At 42.0% G+C, this 18,758-nt stretch overlaps 8 protein-coding genes and 1 long non-coding RNA gene across 12 annotated transcripts; 5 read left to right on the top strand and 4 right to left on the bottom strand.

Moving 5' to 3' along the window:
• Positions 1-41: 41 nt before the first annotated feature.
• On the top strand, positions 42-604 carry LOC145732197 (uncharacterized). Its single transcript, XR_014178958.1, has 2 exons — positions 42-269; positions 323-604. It is a non-coding gene; the product is annotated as an uncharacterized LOC145732197 (long non-coding RNA).
• A 762-nt stretch (positions 605-1,366) lies between these two features.
• Positions 1,367-6,396, bottom strand: Tgs1 (Trimethylguanosine synthase 1). Its single transcript, XM_081984163.1, has 9 exons — positions 6,198-6,396; positions 3,621-3,690; positions 3,448-3,559; positions 2,719-3,394; positions 2,573-2,668; positions 2,146-2,522; positions 1,967-2,098; positions 1,620-1,918; positions 1,367-1,571 (listed from the first exon to the last, which is right to left on the bottom strand). The coding sequence occupies exons 1-9, from the start codon at positions 6,296-6,298 to the stop codon at positions 1,464-1,466; spliced, it is 1,971 nt and encodes a 656-aa protein (XP_081840289.1). The 5' UTR covers positions 6,299-6,396; the 3' UTR covers positions 1,367-1,463.
• Positions 4,211-6,043, bottom strand: gwl (serine/threonine-protein kinase greatwall). The gene has a single exon (XM_081984179.1). It carries the CDS (start codon positions 5,949-5,951, stop codon positions 4,287-4,289), a length of 1,665 nt encoding a protein of 554 aa, XP_081840305.1. The 5' UTR covers positions 5,952-6,043; the 3' UTR covers positions 4,211-4,286.
• Positions 6,397-6,503: 107 nt separating the features above from the next.
• LOC145732147 (retinol dehydrogenase 11-like) lies at positions 6,504-7,812 on the top strand. Its single transcript, XM_081984234.1, has 4 exons — positions 6,504-6,895; positions 6,946-7,336; positions 7,388-7,512; positions 7,566-7,812. Exons 1-4 carry the CDS (start codon positions 6,620-6,622, stop codon positions 7,761-7,763), a joined length of 990 nt encoding a protein of 329 aa, XP_081840360.1. The 5' UTR covers positions 6,504-6,619; the 3' UTR covers positions 7,764-7,812.
• Positions 7,813-7,949: 137 nt separating this feature from the next.
• On the top strand, positions 7,950-13,306 carry LOC145732103 (phosphatidylinositol-binding clathrin assembly protein LAP-like). Of its 3 annotated transcripts, none has more exons than XM_081984167.1 (14): positions 7,950-8,392; positions 9,587-9,729; positions 10,098-10,173; positions 10,591-10,611; positions 10,682-10,784; positions 10,849-11,057; positions 11,119-11,225; positions 11,277-11,398; positions 11,456-11,633; positions 11,680-11,905; positions 11,961-12,041; positions 12,248-12,455; positions 12,509-12,704; positions 12,757-13,306. In XM_081984167.1, the coding sequence occupies exons 1-14, from the start codon at positions 8,251-8,253 to the stop codon at positions 12,817-12,819; spliced, it is 1,875 nt and encodes a 624-aa protein (XP_081840293.1). In that variant the 5' UTR covers positions 7,950-8,250; the 3' UTR covers positions 12,820-13,306. The 3 variants fall into 3 exon arrangements, with proteins under 3 accessions (XP_081840293.1, XP_081840294.1, XP_081840295.1); XM_081984169.1 differs by lacking the exon at positions 7,950-8,392 and adding an exon at positions 9,176-9,398; XM_081984168.1 differs by lacking the exon at positions 10,591-10,611.
• Positions 13,307-13,576: 270 nt separating this feature from the next.
• On the top strand, positions 13,577-14,662 carry LOC145732159 (splicing factor YJU2). Its single transcript, XM_081984258.1, has one exon. It carries the CDS (start codon positions 13,802-13,804, stop codon positions 14,633-14,635), a length of 834 nt encoding a protein of 277 aa, XP_081840384.1. The 5' UTR covers positions 13,577-13,801; the 3' UTR covers positions 14,636-14,662.
• On the bottom strand, positions 14,632-16,649 carry GatB (glutamyl-tRNA(Gln) amidotransferase subunit B, mitochondrial). Of its 2 annotated transcripts, none has more exons than XM_081984184.1 (7): positions 16,490-16,649; positions 16,051-16,432; positions 15,803-15,998; positions 15,289-15,704; positions 15,103-15,236; positions 14,929-15,052; positions 14,632-14,880 (listed from the first exon to the last, which is right to left on the bottom strand). In XM_081984184.1, the coding sequence occupies exons 1-7, from the start codon at positions 16,558-16,560 to the stop codon at positions 14,650-14,652; spliced, it is 1,554 nt and encodes a 517-aa protein (XP_081840310.1). In that variant the 5' UTR covers positions 16,561-16,649; the 3' UTR covers positions 14,632-14,649. The 2 variants fall into 2 exon arrangements, with proteins under 2 accessions (XP_081840310.1, XP_081840309.1); XM_081984183.1 differs by having other exon boundaries at positions 16,051-16,444; positions 16,490-16,636.
• A 280-nt stretch (positions 16,650-16,929) lies between these two features.
• Positions 16,930-17,792, top strand: UbcE2M (NEDD8-conjugating enzyme UbcE2M). The gene is made up of 3 exons (XM_081984286.1): positions 16,930-17,167; positions 17,229-17,323; positions 17,383-17,792. The coding sequence occupies exons 1-3, from the start codon at positions 17,062-17,064 to the stop codon at positions 17,728-17,730; spliced, it is 549 nt and encodes a 182-aa protein (XP_081840412.1). The 5' UTR covers positions 16,930-17,061; the 3' UTR covers positions 17,731-17,792.
• A 71-nt stretch (positions 17,793-17,863) lies between these two features.
• Positions 17,864-18,628, bottom strand: mRpS6 (mitochondrial ribosomal protein S6). The gene is made up of 3 exons (XM_081984293.1): positions 18,468-18,628; positions 18,276-18,415; positions 17,864-18,226 (listed from the first exon to the last, which is right to left on the bottom strand). The coding sequence occupies exons 1-3, from the start codon at positions 18,510-18,512 to the stop codon at positions 17,968-17,970; spliced, it is 444 nt and encodes a 147-aa protein (XP_081840419.1). The 5' UTR covers positions 18,513-18,628; the 3' UTR covers positions 17,864-17,967.
• Between the last annotated feature and the right edge of the window lie 130 nt (positions 18,629-18,758).

Genomic DNA, 18,758 nt, shown 5'->3' with positions numbered 1-18,758 from the left:
TGTTATACCCATTGAGTTAAATAATAGGGGGGCGCCACTGGAGCATTTTTTGCCCTTTCACACTGCGAAGGTGCCTGAAACAATAATTACTGCACTTAATTGGAAACAACCGAAAATTACGACTAATTAACTAATTTGAAAGTCCCTCATTAAGGGGTGGGAATTTAGTATAAAACGACACTGGTCAGCCCCAAACAGCATCAGTCATCTGCAAAACGTTTATCAATCAATAATCAACAAGTTTAATCAAAATGTTCAAACTCAGATTGGTAAGTATTGGATAGTGTGTGTGTATAGAGCAAATGTTATTTATTTTTGACAGTTTGTATTGGCTTTGGTGGTCGCCATGGTTGCTGTGAACGTCATGGAGGCGGACGCCTCCCCCGCCCCCAAGGAAAAGGCGGAATCCTACCAAAACGTCAACCTCAAAGCGGTTCACCCCACCAAAGTTGAGATCACCATCAAAAAGGAAGAGCCCAAGAAAAAGGAGGGTGGTAAATGAGTTTTTCCGCCTTCGCAGTTTTACACACGTCTACCAAGGATGAGCGACAGCCCAATGTTTTCTATTCTTTAATTATTTTTATTAAATTGAGTGTTTATTACATTTTTTTTTTTTTTGAAGTGTCAAGAAGAATTCTTGACAAAACTGATTTACTGTTGGGTCCAGTTTTCAACTTGCACTACCCCCAAAAAAAAATGACGGTTAGGTTAGAAATCAGCGTGAACTATACTGACGTAACATAGAAAATGTTTTGAGTATAACAAATTAAACGATTTGCACACAAGGGGAACATTCACCAAATGTCAAGAAAAAAACGCAAAATGTTCAACTATTTTTTGTCTTTCTTCACTTTCCCAGATTAACTGAAGTTGGTAAAACCATTTTTTATGACAGTTTTCAAGAAAAATTCAAATTAGCTTCAAACAAATTGCCTGCATAATGAAATTTGTCTTTAAAAAAAAAATGATATCATGTTTTATGGATTTCTGGTGGATTGAAGAAATGTCAGACAAAATGGCGTCCGTTAGGTTAGAAATCAGCGTGAACTATACTGATGTAACATAGAAAACGTTTTGAGTATGACAAATAAAACGATTTGCACGCAAGGGAACATTCACCAAATGTCAAGAAAAAAACTCAAAATGTTCAACTATTTTTTGTTTTTTTTAACTTTTCAAGATTAACTTTGGTTGGTAAAACCATTTTTCATGACAGTTCTCAAGAAAAACTAAAATTAGCTTCAAACAAATTGCCTGCATAATAAAATTTCTCTTTTTTTTTAATGGATTTCTGGAAATACGGAAATTTCTGGTGGATTAAAGAAATGTCAGACAAAATGGCGTCCATAACTGAATTGGGTCCTAATCGCATATCACAGCAGTGTATATTTGCTTTTACTTACGACCAACGTATTTTTAAGATTTTGACTTAAAAATAAGTTGCTATTACAATACTTTAAAAATTATTCCTTAATCAAACCGTTAAAATAGGCAGTAATGGATATTTGTCTCCCGTTGATAAAGTCCTGTTCGATTTCCACTTTTCCCCCCGGACCAGCCATTTCAACCAACTAAAAATCACCGTTATTATCAAAGATATTGCAACAAAGACAGCTTACCGTGGCAGTGTTGCTATTTTTAGGTAGAAAAGCGGCAACGTTGCCGGATATCCGCGAGGCGGCTGCAAACAGCGCGGAAAACCCGACCGGTTGCAACTGAGTTTCCAGATTGTACGTTTTCTGAGTGGCGTAGCTGACGCCCCCCCACGGCGGACTGAGAAACACCGCGTCCGCTTTTAGAGAGGGCGCCAGCTGCAGGAAATCGCCTAATATAAAGTCGATTTTCTCCGCCACCCCGTATACTTTGGCATTGTTTTTGGCCAGTTCGATTTTCTTCAAATCAATGTCGATTGCTATAACTGTTTAAATGGTTAAAAAAATAGAGTGGGGGGGTGTAAAAAACTTGCCTCTATCGCACACTAGAGCGAATTGAATTGTGTTGCCACCCGCACCGCAGAAAGCGTCCACAATAATTGAGCAGCGACATCTTTGGGCAGCGTGTTTAGCTATTATTTCTGGAGTGACAGAGTACCAACTCTCTGTAAAAGTAGGGTTAGAGTTGTTTGCTGTGATGTCATCATTTTACCTTCATCCAGTTGAATTCCCTCGTCAAACTTGCTAAACAGTGAAAACCTTCGCGACCAAAACTTTTTAATTCGATTGTTGGTCTCCATTTCCGGTGGGTAGGAAATCAATTTTTTTTTACGTTTCCGGCGTTTTTGAGGCTTCTCCTGTACAGGCTCTTTGTCTGTCCCACCTTCAGGTTCGACAGGATCACCTTCCTCGTCGAAACGAACGTGTTTAGGCTGCGTGCCAAATTTGAGCCGTTTGTTTTGACTGCCAATCTGACGCAGTTTGTACTCCACCTTGCCCCCCGTTAAAGTGTCCCCCGCATACTCCACTCCTATCAGATCCAGGGCGGCCTTGACCTGTTGTCTGATGGCGTTTGTGCCTCCGCGAGACCTACAAACCACTCGTAAAGACAGCTGTCAAATTGGGAATGAGTTACAAACTTTTTTTGCGCCGCCATTTTGGAGCCCGGACGTCTACCGAACGACGTAGGCAACCCCAAAGACGACATGACAGTCAAATCTCCCACATCAACTTCCCTGCAATATTTCCCTTTTTATGTTAAGTAGGGGGTGACTGTAACACTTACTTGTCAGACTCCATAGATAATCGTCGGAATTTCCCTTCCAAATCAGCACTAAAACACTCCCGTTCCTCCTCCTCACAATCTAAACTACTCTCCGACTTGGTGAGTCGTAGACCGGCCACCAAACCGTCTAAACTAGAACTAAACCCGCACTCTACAAGAGTTTCGGAACTGTCGGCTGTCACACCTAGAGCCGCGTCACTCACAAACTTATTGTACTGCTCCGAATACTCTTTTTCGTAGTTTTCCTTCCACAGCGAGTTCCAACCTTCTTGGTATTCCTCCTGACAGTCGGAACTTTCCGCGGTTCCCACCGAACTGACCGACGACAGGCTGTCGCTACTTTGGCTGCTGCTCAGCTCTAATGAACTGACTGTCATTCTAGTGACGTTGGTCATTGAATCGACGGTGCGCTTGGAACGGCCACTCGTGTACGAGCCACATCTCGAGTTGATTAGACGTTCAGCTTCGGTTTCGCAATCGACGCTAGGTGGCGACAGTTGGTTCCAGCCTTCCGAAATTTTCTCGTCACTAATCGACAAGAATCGTGACAGAATCGGTTTGGTGTTGTCCTCGTCAAAGGTGAATACCGGTTTGGAATCACTCTCTGCATTCAAATAGTCCGGATCGATGTATTCGCTGTATTTGTTTATCCACGATTCCCAAATGAGACGTTCACCTTTTAGGAAAGATTATTACTGGGTGGTGCCTTAGGAAACTGGGGAGTGTTACCGTTTTCTGCCCAGAATTTGCCCCATTTGTCCTCCAAGTCGTGCACCTGGTTATCTAAGCAGGCGGTGGCGCTGCTGTAGCTGCTTACGTCACTTTCCTCCTTGTCAACGTCCTAATATATAGACCAAACCGGAAACTGTCAAATATGTTTGAACTAGCGGTCTACTGCTTACCTCCTCCTCTTCAGTGCCACTGGATAAGTTAAGGTCACACTCTTCTACGTCTTTTTGACAGGGACGATTTCTGCAATTAACACATATTTGTAAATATTTAGAAACAGATGACTGCTATACATTATAATGCTTCAAAACATTAACCTTTCCATTACATTACTACGTCGCGTTAGTTTACTTTGATTTTTGCTATAACTACTGTAATGGCGTCCATTAAAAGAATACTCTAATAACGCCAAATGACATCTGTCAAAATTAATCAAAGCAGGGTTGCCAGATTAGGAGATTTCAGAAGAGAGTACACTAAAGGTTTGTATGTATCTTTAGAGTGCACAACAGTGTTCTAGGCTAGTTTTCTCAGTTCTAAGTGTGTTTTTCATAAAAACCTTGTCTTGACAAATAAAAGGAGGACTTTTGGGGTATGTTTTGCCATTGGAACGAACCTCCTAACTGTCACAGCAACTAGGTTAGAAGCTGTCAAATTGTAACATGTTTAAAAAGCTTGTCCATATGCCCTGCTCTAGTTCCAATCCCATATTTCGGTTATTTGTAATAACAGTGCTGTGAGATTCAGAAAAAAACAACAAAAATTTAGATAAACAACAACTTTATTGACGTTTCCTACACATTTACTGGTAGTATCACAGAAACTCCCCTCAGACAATGTTACAAGTCGAAACTGGACAAACTAAAGTTCAGTAACTCATTCCTGGCTTGAAAATAGGCGGTGTCAGTGAGATCGCAAGGTTCTGGCACAAAAGGGGGCGTAACATTCAATAAATTCGACCAATCAATGCCAGCAAAGGCTCCCATTTTTTTCAGTTCGCAGGCAGTGGGTCGCAATTCTGGATCGTGGGTGAGTAGTAGTTCTATAGCATCGACCACGCATTGAGATAGGGCTTCGTCCCCCGTGGGCCACTCAATATTACGGTCCAGAATGTTTTTGAACACTTGCTGGGGCGTTTCGTCGTTAAAGGGAGGAATCCCCGTTACAAACTCGTAGAAACACACGCCCAACGCCCACCAGTCCACTGCGTGGCTGTGTCCCTTCTGGAGTAACAGTTCGGGGGCCAAATAGTCTGGGGTGCCTAGAATACGTTGATCGGAACTCCAGTGGCCGCGTTTCACCGATTTCGGGGTGCGATAGGGAGTTATTGGGGTTTTGGGCGTAGCACCATCGTTCGATATAGGGCTAGAAGACTTGGCAGGGAGTTGAAATTTTAGTTTGTTCATTTTATCACTAGACACTGGAGTGGAAAAGGTGACCCCTTTTGGAGAAGTTTGATCCACTTTTAGAATCTCCATTTCGCCAGTTAGACCAGTGCGTAGATAGGCTTTTCTACTGCGATTAGGGCTGGGGCTGCGATATTTTCTTTTACGCTCCGTTTCCCGCCCTTTATAGTAGAGCCCCAGTCGACTTGGTATTTTACGACTTATCGGTGACGTATTGCAATTCTCTGCCATACTGTTACTCTCCGACACTTGCACACTTGATGTGCATGTGTAGTAGGAGGAGTTTTCCGAATTTTCACCGGGAGTGTAATTTTCTGCTGAAAGAAAGTGCACTCCAGACAAGCCAGTATGTGATTTACTCGAGTTAATAGTTTCTTTACCTAAAGTTGAAGTGCCACTGCTTTTAAGCATCGAAATCTCATCAGAATGTGACAAAGTCATGGAACTATTATTCAGGTTCAGACACTTGGAATTACCTGAACCAAAACTGAGGTGTGACGTCAAACTGAACAGCTGACCAGGGGTTCTGGTGCACAAATTCACGTTTGGAGTAAAATTTTCAAAATCGGTCATTTCCAAGTCCCGGTGAATGTGCACCTTTGACAAACCAAAATCAGTCAATTTTACATGTCCCTCTTTAGATAAAAGCATATTGTCTGGCTTAATGTCTCTGTGGATGATGTTGTGCTCGTGTAAATACTCCAAAGCCAGGGCTATCTCAGAGACGTAGAACGTAGCCATAGGCTCGTCAAAAAAGCCGTAAACGTTGAGCAGGGACTTTAAGTCTCCACCCACCATATACTCCATCACCAAATAAACAGACGAGGGTGTTTGCAGGGAATAGTAAAGTTGCACACAAAATGGGGACTTGGTGAGGGCTAAAGCGTTACGTTCGTTCACAACTTGGCACACCATGTTTTTGTTCACCATTTCCGTTTTTTTCATCACTTTAATCGCGTACACCGCGTCCATATTTGTCTTTTTAGCACCTAGAAACACTTTACCAAAAGCCCCTCTGCTTATCGGCTTTATAATGCAAAAATCTTCAATGTCAGGAGGCCTAACTCCTGTCACGTTTCCTTGCTGGCTGCTAGTCATCTTAGGGCTCTTTCACAACACAAACACTTTAAAAAAGCCCCATTTGTGACTTAAAAAAAAATAAAACAACCGTTTTTCTAATTCTAACCTAACCTAACCAAACTGACAGACGACAGTAATGGAAAAATCAATCACAACAAAGAGGGCACCACGAAACTACTAAAACCCAGTCACTCAGACTGTGACCTACATAGAGGATGGGCTGACCTACTAAAGTACAGTCTAACCTCTACTGTTAACACTTACTTTGCAAACGCCCTGCTGAAAATGCAAACGGTGTCCGCCGGATTGTTGGTATTCTGGAAATTGATGAGGGCGAGCACGTCCCGTTCAACGCTGGGCATCATCTAAACTGGGCGGTTTTAATTGATTTCGCCACCAAAACAAACTATAGACCGTCAGCCATGTTGTGTAGTCTACAGGGGGGGATTTTTGTTTGTGTAAGTTGGCTAAAGTGACTTATGTCACTGTCAGTGTAGTTACTGTCATCTGTCAAAACCCTGTTTAGTTGTTGTATATCCATCTCCCTTGAACAGCATGCATTAAACAGTGACAACTAACATCAATCAGAAGAGTGAGGTTATGATTGGGGTTTGATTTAAAAAAATCAATAACAATAAATCAAGGGGCAAAAAAACTGTATAGTCATATATTAATCAAGCTCCAGAATGATTTACCCTATTACCCTATACCTGGTGCCCACTTTACTGATTCTGGTGGCGGTTCGTAAATACCGCGAACGAAAATGGGGCCGGTGCACCAACAAAGTGAAACTGGACGGTAAAGTGGTGCTGATCACGGGGGCCAACTCCGGTATCGGCTTTGAAATTGCCAAAGAGTTGGCCTCGCGCAACGCTGTCGTTATTTTGGCTTGTCGCAGTCTGCAAAAAGCCTGCACCGCTGCTGAATTGATCAAAAAGAGTTTGATCAACAACCCCTCTTTGGTAGGTTTTTGATTGGTTTTAAGGTTTACGGTTCTAGGGGTCGTGTTTAGGTGCCAATGGAAGTGGATTTGGGGTGTTTAAAGTCTGTGAGTCAGTTTGCCCAGCTGGTTAGGAAGGAGTTTCGGAAAATTGATGTGTTGATTAACAATGCTGGAGTGGCCTACCCTAGGGCGCAGCGCCTTCAAACTGTTGACGGGTTTGAGATTCATTTTGGTGTAAACCACTTGGGACACTTTTATTTAACTGAGCTGTTACTGGATTTAGTGGAGCAGGCTAAAGGCCGCATTGTGGTGGTTGCCTCCTCTTTACATGAGAAAGGCAAAATAGATATGCAAGCTTTAAAGAACCTGGAATTTCCTGAGGGTGAAAACCTCTATGCAAATTCTAAACTTGCTAATGTTTACTTTGCTAGAGAGTTAGCTAAGCTCACTCAAAACCGAGGTACCATCACATTAAATTTAATTTAGTTTAAGTAAGAAAAAATGGTTGTAGGTATAAAAGTGTATGCAATTTGCCCTGGCTGGGTTTACACAGGCCTGTTCAGACACTCATTCAAATGGTACCACTTTATATTTATAGCACCAATTGCCTGGTTTTACATGCGCACACCCAAGCAGGTAGGTTACAATTGCTTAGCGAAAATTCAAACCTGAAAGTGTGATTGCCGTAGGGCTCAGAAACTGCAGTTTACTGCGCGACCGAACCAGCCCTGGAGAAGGAAACCGGACTGTTGTATCGCGACTGTAAGAAATACAAGAGCAGGACCGTGTTTTACGATAAGGTGGCCGTGGAGCTGTGGACGGAGTCCCGGGACATGATTTTAAACGTTGTTGGACCCGAAAACATGCCAGAATCTTTAATAGCTTAAATTAATAAATTGTTGTTTGTTTCAAATCAAAATACTGAATACTCCCTGGGATTATGACTGTTTCTTTTTAACGCATGTAGAGTAACAAGGATAGAAAGTAATTCATCTGACTTTGACAGTTACCATGTCATAGTTGTCATTCGAGTAGTTTGACGTTAAAAATGGGGCCCTTCTGAAAGGTTGTGGTTTATTTTAAACCTTTGCAATCAGTTCGTGGATCTAAACTTTTTTTTTATTGATATTTAAATTGTTTACTAATTAATTAACTGATCAAAGTGCTAGCAACCGACTCCCACCCTCATTCCCCCACTCCGACTTGAAAGTAAATTGCAAGGAGTTTTGACAGTGACAGTTACGTGTGCACCGCGGCTGTGGTGGGTAGTGCTTATTCGAACGCTTCGCGGTTCAGAAAAAAAGGGGCCGTTAAGCGGTGGCGAGCGTGTTAATTCGGCTTTTTTTGGGTTTGTGCTGTGAGGTTTAGTGGAAAATGGCAGGCAGACTGGCCGGACAGACTATAAACGATCGGTTGTTGGCCGCCAGGCACAGCATCGCCGGTCAAGGACTGGCCAAAGCCGTATGCAAAGCGACCACCGAAGAAATGATCGGACCGAAAAAGAAACATTTAGATTGTAAGTACCTCCGTACTGTTGTAAAGCGTTTGATATCGATACGGTTTGAGGGGCGGATTTTTTGCTTTTTGAGTGACGTTAAAAGTAACCGATAACAGAGATAATAAACAAATCATGCACACACATTGTTCTTGGTTTTTGTTTCTGGTTTTAAACCGGTTTGATTTGGGGCTGTCGTAAAAATAGGGCTTTAGAATGGTTTTGTATAAATAGGCGGCCCTGACACCGTTCCGGGTGACTTGGTACCGACCGACCTGACTGTCAAACACCTTGAGCCTTGGTGACAAGTCCCAGTAGATGGTGTGTAGGTACCATCAATTGGGTTCTTGAACTTTCAAGGTTGAATTCCGTTCATTCAGAGTGACACTTAAAGGAGAAGAATCGACACTTTCACCTTTTCCGTCTCAGATCGACGCAATTACAATAGGGCTGTCGTAACAGTCGACAACAAAACAACAAGGAAACGTGTATGCGTTATGTGGTTGCCATAACAGTGTCTTGCGTAATCCGGGGGGGGAAGCCTTTTTCAAACGAAATGGGAACGCGAGAGACGGGCCATGGGAAAATGCCGAGCGCCCAACCGACCGGAGAATGTCTGTAGCTGCCACGACCTTTCAATTTGTTTTAGGAAGTACTCCCAAATTCCCAGACACGGGTGATTCTTTACTGTGGGTCAAAGCATTTTATTCTGAACACGTAGATTTAGCCCATTCCTAGCAGGGTGGTTGATTCGTTTGACAGCTGTCAAAATGTCATTTGTCAAGTTTTATAGGAAAAAGTTTTTTTAGGGGTTAATTTCGAGTAGTTTTTTCAATAGTTTAGGGTGTGTGAACTGTGCAGGGTTTAATTTCAGTGTAAACAATATTCTGGTTTGGGTGGAAGTGATTTTTTCTGTGTTTTCTCCCTGCAAAAGAGATTTAACCTAACAAGATGGCCGCCGGTGTGGTTTCAAAGGTGTTTTTCACCCTTCTTGGATCAAGGACCTAAGACCACGCTAAACACTTTGGTAAGAGTGCATTTCACCCTTTTAGTAAGTCATTCGATACGATAGTAAAATTGTACTATCAGAACAGTCAAACAGGAAAATTACGCCCACTAAAGTATTGTTTACAAAGTGCTTTATCAAAACATTGTTTTAAATTAGCTTAATATTTTCTAGTTGGCTTTTTGCCATTAATTTTCGTGTAATTTCAGACTTGGTGCACTGCACGAACGAGCCGAACGTGTCCATCCCCCAGCTGGCCAATTTGCTGATCGAACGGTCGCAACACGGCAACTGGGTGGTGGTGTACAAAGCCCTGGTCACGTGCCACCACATGATGTGCTACGGCAACGAGGTGAGCGTTCAAAGTTCCATCAAACGAATGGCAGGTGGCTGCGACCGTGACCCCTTTCGGCGTGTTTGTAGAATTTTTTTTTTGGAACGCCCCCCAAACATCCGTTAAGTAAACCACACTTATCGGCTAGAACAGTAAACAAGTGTCTAGTTTGTTTATTGTAAAACGGTGTTTAACACAATTCCAAGTGAATACAGAAACACGAATGATTCAGCTTGGTTTTTCCTACTATGAAAAGTATCATTGGTTCCTCTAACACCTTAAAAAATGCTGTTTACTTAACATTTGGGTGCAATGTTGTCAGATCACAATTTTTAGGTTAAATCAAAATAAACCGCAACTAATGGGTTTTTTGCTTTTTTTTTTAGAGATTCACCCAGTTCCTAGCCTCCAACAATACAACCTTCCAATTGAGCAATTTCTCGGATAAAGGCGGCCTGCAAGGTGAGTCACCAAAATTGGGATATTTAACTTCTAACCTCGTTTCGCCTTACTACAGAGAGTCTCAAGCTATTTGAGCATTGAAATTGTACTAGGGAATGTCGCATCTATGTATGTGATGGTTGAGCATCAATGACTAGCCTACTATCGTTTTTCCTTAAAGCTGTCAACTGTCACTTATGCGTTTGAGCGTTTGACACTATTTAAATTTTTAGCTTCAGTGTAGGGTAGAAATCAAGCTTTTCTCCTATTTTCTCTCGTTATTTCCTTTAAGTGTCTAAAAAATGAGTAAGTTTCCAGCTTACCCATTTTTGACAAACCTGTAACCTCACTTTTAATGCTGTTAAATATGATTGTACTCTCTCTGTAAGGTGCTCTGTTATTTTCTGGTATCTAACAGTTGTGTATGTTTACGCTCAGGAATGTTAAACACCAAAACTGGTAAGTTTCTGTGTGTTTTGCTTGAGTGTGTAAGTTACTTTTTGTATATGTGACTAAATTCGTAATGCAGGCTATGAAATGTCACCGTTCATTCGGAAATACTCCAAGTACCTGAACGAGAAAGCGTTATCCTACCGATCTGTGGCGTTTGATTTTTGCAAAGTGAAACGAGGGTAAGTAAGACCAATCGTTGTTCGAAATGTTCAAAAATAAAACCCCGGTGATTGTGTCGAGTAGCAAAGAGGATGGGCTGTTGCGCACCATGAACGCCGAAAAACTCCTCAAAACCATCCCGGTGCTGCAGAATCAGCTGGGGGCGCTGTTGGAGTTTGATTGTTCCGCCAACGACCTCACCAACGGCATCATCAATATGTCTTTTATGCTGTTGTTCCGCGACTTGATTCGACTGTTTGCCTGTTACAACGACGCCATCATTAATTTATTAGGTAAAAGAGATGAGGATGATTTTAACGTGGTGGATACTGAACGATTGGTTTTTAAAACTAGAAAAGTACTTTGACATGAACAAGAAACAGTGCAAAGAGGCTCTGGACATTTACAAAAAGTTCCTGATCCGCATGGACAGTGTGGGGGAGTTTCTTAAAGTGGCAGAGGTGAGTTTGGTCTTCCAGTTTTTGGTTTTGTACAGTTTTCTTGCTTTCCAGAATGTGGGAATTGATAAGGGTGACATCCCAGATCTGACCAAAGCGCCTAGCAGTCTTTTGGAGGCTTTGGAACAGCACTACAATTATATGGAAGGTAAAAAGTCCACGTCTGGTTCTGCTAGGTAAGTGCTTACTTGTCAATGTTAGTAGCATTATTTCAACTATCTGACTGGTTTCAGTGCAAGTACCACCAATCAGAAAAACGTCAAATCGGCCGTGTCCGCCCTAAATTCTACTAGTAACGCGTTTGGCAACGTTGCATCAAGCGGTCGACTCGATTCAGTGGAGAACGGTATCGACGAGAGTCTAAAGCTGAAAGCTCTGGCCGAGGAAGAGGCGGCTATGAATCAGTTCAAGGTTAGACGGATTTGCCAGATTGACTTAATGTGACATTTAATGACAGTCGAAGGTTTCGTCCACCCCGTCGACAAACAATCCATTTTTGAGCGACACGCCCACTGAGACGCCGGTTGAACTGTTTGGGGCGCCGCAACCTGCGCGCGCTCCCGCCAAAGCTTCCGACGATTTGTTGCAGCTGGGCAATCCGTTCGTGGACGGTTTCGGGGGGCAAGTGCCCCCCGTTTTTACCGCGCAACAACAAACCAACGCTTGGGTGCTGAACGGAAACGGTAAGTCTGGTCAATAACGGGTATTTGAAGGTATAACCTCACTTTTTTCGAACAGGTTACGGCTCGACAGCGCCCCTTAATAGCTTCGTAACAGACAACAGCTTTGTGTCGGTGTTTGGCAACACTGTAGCTCCAGGTGAGTCTCTCCTTATACTAACTCATGTTGTCTTGTCTCTTTTTGTTGCACTAGAGGGTAATCCTAATTTCCTTAATCCTTTTATGTAATTTCGAGACCAGATTGACTACGTATCTACCGCGTTTCATTACACATCATTTTAGGCTAACCAGCTCATGTTTTAGTGTCTATTATCACTATTTCGAACTTATTTTCTCTGTATAAAGCATCATCGGGACCGTTCGATTCGTTGGGTGGCGTGCTACAGCCAATGAACAGCAACGGTGGCCTTGCGTCATCAAACACCACCACTAACAATAACCCGGTGAATGGCAACCAGCCAAACAACGGTAATTTGCTTACCGGCGATTTGGAGTCCAGTTTAGCGTCGCTGGCTGAGAATTTGACAATCAACGACAGGAAACAGACAATCAAGTATGTCTTGCTCAACTGTCTTAACGGTGGGTGTGTCTAAGTGGTGTTTTTAGAGGGGTGCAATGGAATTCACCTAAAAATAGCTCGAAACCAAGTTGGACGCCCCAACCAATGTCGGCCACGACAGGCGCCGGTTATAAACCAATGAACCAACAGGTGGGCGGGCCAGTACCGTTCAGTGCCAACTTTAATTTGAACGCCACGCCCACCGCCACGCCTCCCATGTTGTATCCGCAACTAATGCCCGCGGTAAGTTTGCAATGAGTACGTTTACTCCTGTTTACGTTGCGGCTAATTCCAGGCGGGGAAACCGATTCAACCGCAACCGAACAACATTAACAGTCAACACTTGTTGTTTAATTAGATACTTAGAAGAAGTGTACATATGTAAACGACTAAAAATACACCCCTACGGCTTATGGGATTTTGTGATATTTCCTGTTTTACCACCCTCCCTGCCTAGAAATTGAAAGGGAGGGTGACAAAAATATTTTTCTACCCGAGTGGATTTACACTTACATATCAATTTATACTTAAGCTTATCCTGGATGTTAACGACAATAATTAAGAAACACACGTAAACGCACACAATTTAGTGATCATTTTTGTTTGCCATATTACTGATTGGAAAAAAATCAGGTTAGAATCGAGACTGATGATAAAATGGCGTCTCCCTAAATCCAAAAGTAGTTTAAGAGTTTATTAAGTTCTATTTTATACACACTCACTCACCTTTTTTTAGGGTAGTATTTCAAGCATTTTTATTATTACTATTAGTGTTGCTTTTTTTTGTATAGTGGAAATTGTTATTTAAGTGTATATTTAATTAAATTTACTTAGTTTATTCAAAATTGTATTTTTTTTAGTACCCCTTGAAGCTCCCCCAGTACCCTTATAACATACCGAATTCCTTACATAGACCCTCCTTGACTGAGCAGAATTTCTTACATAACCCTTCATAATATATCTTTTCTTGTCTAACTTTACCTAAATCTGTAGTACAGAAAGAGAAAGCAATATACTTCAGCTTTTTTGACACTTCAGTTTTAGGTTATGATACTTTAAGGTTTTGCGGTGTTGACAGTTTTCTAAAACTCATTTACACGAACGCCCTACTCCAAGACAGACTTCTTAGGAGTTAAGAATTCCTTTGAGTTGGGACTGTGAGTAGGGGCAATGTCCTCTTAAAACGAATTAAGTCATGTGATCCAGAGAGCCAATTTAACAGCGAGTCAGGCGGCAACACTGTAACTCAAATGTCATAAAAGAAAAGTGAGGTTAACCTAAAGGGGAGAAAAAAACTAATAAAAACAAGGGCCCCAAAAAAGACAGTGTAAAGCCAAAACATGTCGGAACGTAAAGTATTAAACAAATATTACCCTCCGGATTTTGATCCGTCAAAGATTCCCCGCATGAAACTGCCCAAAAATCGTCAATACACTGTACGTCTAATGGCACCGTTTAATATGCGTTGCAAGACCTGCGGTGAGTACATTTACAAAGGAAAAAAGTTCAATGCGCGCAAAGAGGACGTGGAAAACGAAGATTACCTGGGTATTCGCATCTACCGTTTTTACATCAAGTGTACCAGGTGTCTGCAAGAGATTTCATTCAAAACGGACCCGAGGAATACGGACTATGAAATTGAGGCGGGGGCTACCAGGAATTTTATGGCGCTGAAACTGGCAGAAGAGCAAGCGCTCCGCGAAGAAGAAGAAGCGAAAGAGGAAGAGGCCAACAACCCTATGAAACTCTTGGAAAACCGCACAAAACAGTCTAAAAATGAAATCGAATTACTGGAGAGTCTGGAAGAGTTGAAAGACTTGAATAAACGGCAACAAGTTGTGGATTTCGACACTATGCTGTCAGCTTACGATTCTAATCTAACCCAGAGGGAACGTGAAGAAAGATTGAAGCAACTAGACGAGGAATATATTAAAACTGTTAAGTTTGGCGGTAAAAGAAAAATCGTGGTTGAAGAAGAAGTGGTAGGAGCAGATGAGGAGGTTAGTCAAGCTAGTGGTAGCACCAGCACAACCTGGAGTATCAGTGCAAACAAAAAACCTAAAACTTGCACCACAGTAGCCAAAAAACAGTTACAAGGACTGGTAAAAGTCAAGAGTGCTCCTGCATCCAGCTTATCCCTTTTAGGAGCTTATTCAGACAGTGACTCAAATTAGTTTTGATTAAAAATTTATTTCCTTAAACGTTGTGCTAACAATTCTTTTAAAATAACCTCACACTTTTTCATGTCGGCTCGCGTTTCTGACTTTTTGAACACAGCCCCCATGAATGCGGCAAACACTTTGGATTTCCCATCCAGGTACTGTTTCACCCCTTTTTCATTCTCGTCTAGCACTTGAGTGCAAAGTTCCCTTAGTTTTTGTTCATCAGTGATTTGTTGCCAGTTGTGGTCTTTCACTATCTGTTAAGTTTAGTTGATTTATGTTTTAAAATGGATGTTAGAACATACTTGGACAGGCGAGCGTTGCTCTCCTTGCAGAAAGAGTTTTAGCACTTGAGTGGCCACTCCTCTGTTGATACTTCCATTTTGCAGAAGCTCAATCAAGTCACCAATGTGACTAGGAGGGGTTGTTCTACAAATTTTTTTTTTATGTTTAAGTGAGTTTACTTTAGAGAGTCTTACATTTGCTCGGTATTCAGTTTTAATTCGTTGAGGAGTTTATTCAACTCATTTATTAGGAAATTGGCTAGAGTAGCTGGGTTGATGGTCCTGCCTAGCAAAGCACCTTCAAAGAGTTGCAGTGTGGTAAAATCATTCTACAAATACAGAGTATAGTAGACTTGGCAGCGTTGCATTTTCTTTACCCACCACTAAAATCACACATTGTTTATGAGACAGCCCGTGTTGTTCTCTAAGTCTAGTGCGGGTCTGTTCAGGCAACTCAGGAATTTTAACCTTAATCTCTTCCACACTAACTGAACCCCCAAAAACTGGACCAAGGGCCACATGCAAAGGGGGTAAATTAGGTTCAGGCATGTACCGATAGTCCTGTTGCACCTCTTTGTCTCTCATAGGCACTGTAGCTTTTTTCTCCTGGTTCCACGACCTGGTCTCATTCACCACAGTACCTTGACTCTCTTTAATTTCTATCTGCCTGGCTATTTCATACTTAATTGCCCCGGCCACCCCCCGAACTGAACCGATATTTTTAATTTCAGTTCTAGTGCCCAGGGCTTCACCCTCTCTGTGTATAGACACATTAGCGTCCACCCTCAAAGCCCCCTCTACAAAATGACATTTCCTGTCAATGTCAAAATTATCATGGTGAGTGAACAATCCAAACTGGACTGTTCAAATACAACCGAACTTGCGGTAAGTGTACCTTCCATTTTACATGAACATGTCCCAATTCGTTGCAGTATCGTTATGAGTTCTTTAATCAGGGCAGCAGCCTCCTCACCATCAACCAAATCAGGTTCAAACACTAATTCCATTAAAGGCACTCCGGCTCTGTTTAAATCCACCAAACTGCGGTCAGAGTCATGCAAACTCTTGCCACTGTCCTGCTCTAACTGGAGCTGAAAGCTCCCTAAACTCATCAAAATGAACACATTTGTAGAGCAATCTAACCTGTTTAATCCTCACTGAGCTTTTGTACGGCTCTTTATGCACCCCTGGGGTGTATGTGTAAAAGTCTAAACCCCCGTTTAGGGCTAAGGGGGCCCTCTGTTGGGTGATTTGGTATCCGGCCGGCATGTCGGCGTAAAAGTAATGCTTACGGTCAAAATAAGACACGGGACTGATCTGACAGTTTAACGATAGGGCTGTTAGGACCCCCGCCTCCACACAACCCCTATTTAGTACCGGTAAAGTGCCCGGGGTGGCTATGTCAAATAGGCTAGCGTTAGTGTTGATAGGGCTTGAAAATTTGGTGGAGGCACCCGAAAACAGTTTGCTTTCAGTGCTAATTTGCGCGTGCACCTCCAATCCTACCACACTTTTCCATTTTTTACTATTAAAAACCCTAAAATTTGTAAAATACTTTGCAAACAAAAAGTTGACAGTTTACCTGGATTCTTTCGAGTAGAACCGGCGCAAAATGTGGATGTGTTTGTTTATCAGTTGAGTTTTGAGGGGCATGGCCCCTTCTTTAAGATTTTTAAAGGTTTGAAACAAACTTAAATGAGAGGAATGTTTACTTAAAATAACTTTTGAGGTTATGTTACTGTTGGTGTCCTTGAAACTTACAAGGGAAATTACAATACAAGGTCACGTGACACTGATTAGGCGTATTGCAGAAAGAACACATGACAAGAATTTGAATTTGATAGAAAGCCATCTTAAATGTTGTGTTCATTTATTCCTCGCTTGACAATTGTAACATGACACTTCAATGTGTAGGATTAGCGCAATCACGTGATAACTGTCAGATTATGCTCCGATTAGAGAAAGGAGGAATAAAGGAACTTTAGCTAAAATCAAGGACGTCAAAATAGCCTCCAATCGATGATCTGTCAGTGCATTCCGTCACCCTATACCACAAAAGATTACCAAAAATAACAATTAAATAGGTATTTCCTATGGTTTCGCTCGATTTTTAGCGTATTTCGGCGCGTTTTTCCACCCCCTTCAGCTAATATAATGATTAAATTGTTCTCGTTGAAACAACAGAAAAAGGATGGAGAAGGGGCACATCGAGGCGCCAATCAGAAAAAAGCGTCCGCCGCCCAGCTGAGAATCACTAAAGGTGTTTTTTTTTTGTATCCGCCACTTTGGCCTGGGAACAAATTAACCGTGGGGATTTTTAGATATCAACGAGCTGAACCTGCCGAAAACTTGCAACACCGAATTCCCGGACCCCGACGATTTGTTGAACTTCAAACTGGTTATTTGCCCTGACGAGGTATTACTCTGAACCCCCTTTGATAGTCAACTGTCACTAACCAGTAAGTAATTTTTTAGGGTTTTTACAAAAGCGGTAGATTCGTGTTTAACTTCAAAGTGGGGCCTAACTATCCCCACGAGCCGCCCAAAGTCAAGTGCGAGACGCAAGTCTACCATCCAAACATTGATCAGCAAGGCAATGTGTGCCTGAACATTTTAAGGGAAGACTGGAAACCAGTTTTGACCATCAACAGCATCGTCTACGGTTTGCAGTATTTATTCTTGGAACCCAACGCTGAGGACCCATTAAACAAGGAGGCTGCCGAGGTTCTGACCAGCAACAGAAGGCTGTTTGAACAGAATGTACAGAAAGCTATCAGGGGGGGCTATGTGGGCAATGTCTACTTTGATAAATGTCTCAAGTGATGTTGCTGGATGGTTACTTATAATAATTCACAGCTTCTTATAAATAAATATAAGGACAAGTTTATCAGTACTTTTAATATTAGAAATAACAACTGCAATGCTCATGTGGAGGACTCTGACAAGTGATTAAAAATTTCCAGGCTCTATTATATTTTTAATTTAACTACTTACTTGTTACATATTCATATTGTTTGTATATCATAAGGTTAATTTTTTAAATAAACCTCTAAAACCACACTACTTCTGGAAAGGATAATAGTCCAGGTCTGCGTTGTATCTAAACTTGGGTTTCTCATGCCTTTTCGCCTTCGCCACCAGCTCCTGCACATCCTTTCTGTATGGTGGAGGGAGCAACTCCTCGTGCAGAGTGCACTCGACGTTTTTGGGCATATTTTTCTTGAAAATCCTTTTTCTCATCACGTCCACATCGCGACCGTACTCGTCCAGCAGTTGCTCAATACAGAGAGGGGGAGCGTTAAACTCAAACACAAAGTAACTAGAAGTTTCAAGCTCAACAGGGGCTACAGTGGTAAAAACTAATTTACCTGGCTTGGTGATGGACCGCATCGTGTGAACTAATTTTATAAGGCGTAGCACTAGTTCCTAGATTCTCTAGTTTCCTGATAAAACCCCCTCTTTGAAATATATGGTCGGAAACTCTGCGGAGCACCTCTTTGGTTTGGGGCTGCAATGTGGCCTTTTTAGCCCGTTTAGGGATTATTACTACCTGGACTTACCTTAGGCATAACTCGCAACAGCAACATTAATTCGTAAGTTATCATTTTGTTAGTTTTTTATGTAAAAATATTAGAGTTGGTTTAAGTTAGGTTAGGTTACTGACAACTTAAAGGTAGGTTATGTTGTGGTCTCTCTCTTAAGTTAGCGTGAAACGGTGTAGATAAAGATGAGTATAGTCCACAACTGAACCGCTGTGTTGCCATGTCACTAATTCGAAATAACTCAAATACCAAACACTAGAAAGCACTATGGATAACACTCACTACCCCAATACAAACTCCAAGCTGCAC

This window comes from Ips typographus, linkage group LG7 (genome assembly GCF_016097725.1).
Source record: "Ips typographus isolate SLU linkage group LG7, UJ_Ityp_2.0, whole genome shotgun sequence".
NCBI lineage: Eukaryota > Metazoa > Arthropoda > Insecta > Coleoptera > Curculionidae > Ips > Ips typographus.
Note: the sequence above shows the minus strand (reverse complement) of the source record. Positions and strands in the feature narration are given on the sequence as shown.

What these genes read in the sequence shown, in the direction of transcription:
- LOC145732103 (XM_081984167.1), top strand. Translation starts at nt 8,251, where the DNA reads ATGGCAGGCAGACTGGCCGGACAGACTATAAACGATCGGTTGTTGGCC. An exon ending in GAAAAAGAAACATTTAGATT is followed by an intron (nt 8,393 to 9,586) that starts GTAAGTACCTCC and finishes GTGTAATTTCAG; the next exon opens with ACTTGGTGCACTGCACGAAC. An exon ending in TGGCAACACTGTAGCTCCAG is followed by an intron (nt 12,042 to 12,247) that starts GTGAGTCTCTCC and finishes CTCTGTATAAAG; the next exon opens with CATCATCGGGACCGTTCGAT.
- Tgs1 (XM_081984163.1), bottom strand. Translation starts at nt 6,298, where the DNA reads ATGATGCCCAGCGTTGAACGGGACGTGCTCGCCCTCATCAATTTCCAG. An exon ending in GTGGCACTGAAGAGGAGGAG is followed by an intron (nt 3,560 to 3,620) that starts GTAAGCAGTAGA and finishes TCTATATATTAG; the next exon opens with GACGTTGACAAGGAGGAAAG. An exon ending in GGGAATTCAACTGGATGAAG is followed by an intron (nt 2,099 to 2,145) that starts GTAAAATGATGA and finishes CTACTTTTACAG; the next exon opens with AGAGTTGGTACTCTGTCACT.
- LOC145732147 (XM_081984234.1), top strand. Translation starts at nt 6,620, where the DNA reads ATGATTTACCCTATTACCCTATACCTGGTGCCCACTTTACTGATTCTG. An exon ending in TGATCAACAACCCCTCTTTG is followed by an intron (nt 6,896 to 6,945) that starts GTAGGTTTTTGA and finishes GGTCGTGTTTAG; the next exon opens with GTGCCAATGGAAGTGGATTT. An exon ending in ACATGCGCACACCCAAGCAG is followed by an intron (nt 7,513 to 7,565) that starts GTAGGTTACAAT and finishes TGATTGCCGTAG; the next exon opens with GGCTCAGAAACTGCAGTTTA.
- mRpS6 (XM_081984293.1), bottom strand. Translation starts at nt 18,512, where the DNA reads ATGATAACTTACGAATTAATGTTGCTGTTGCGAGTTATGCCTAAG. An exon ending in TGTTGCGAGTTATGCCTAAG is followed by an intron (nt 18,416 to 18,467) that starts GTAAGTCCAGGT and finishes GCCACATTGCAG; the next exon opens with CCCCAAACCAAAGAGGTGCT. An exon ending in GCGGTCCATCACCAAGCCAG is followed by an intron (nt 18,227 to 18,275) that starts GTAAATTAGTTT and finishes TGAAACTTCTAG; the next exon opens with TTACTTTGTGTTTGAGTTTA.
- GatB (XM_081984183.1), bottom strand. Translation starts at nt 16,560, where the DNA reads ATGCCCCTCAAAACTCAACTGATAAACAAACACATCCACATTTTGCGC. An exon ending in GCTCAGTGAGGATTAAACAG is followed by an intron (nt 15,999 to 16,050) that starts GTTAGATTGCTC and finishes GGGAGCTTTCAG; the next exon opens with CTCCAGTTAGAGCAGGACAG. An exon ending in AGCAACGCTCGCCTGTCCAA is followed by an intron (nt 14,881 to 14,928) that starts GTATGTTCTAAC and finishes TAAACTTAACAG; the next exon opens with ATAGTGAAAGACCACAACTG.
- LOC145732159 (XM_081984258.1), top strand. Translation starts at nt 13,802, where the DNA reads ATGTCGGAACGTAAAGTATTAAACAAATATTACCCTCCGGATTTTGAT.
- UbcE2M (XM_081984286.1), top strand. Translation starts at nt 17,062, where the DNA reads ATGATTAAATTGTTCTCGTTGAAACAACAGAAAAAGGATGGAGAAGGG. An exon ending in CCAGCTGAGAATCACTAAAG is followed by an intron (nt 17,168 to 17,228) that starts GTGTTTTTTTTT and finishes GGGGATTTTTAG; the next exon opens with ATATCAACGAGCTGAACCTG. An exon ending in TGGTTATTTGCCCTGACGAG is followed by an intron (nt 17,324 to 17,382) that starts GTATTACTCTGA and finishes GTAATTTTTTAG; the next exon opens with GGTTTTTACAAAAGCGGTAG.
- gwl (XM_081984179.1), bottom strand. Translation starts at nt 5,951, where the DNA reads ATGACTAGCAGCCAGCAAGGAAACGTGACAGGAGTTAGGCCTCCTGAC.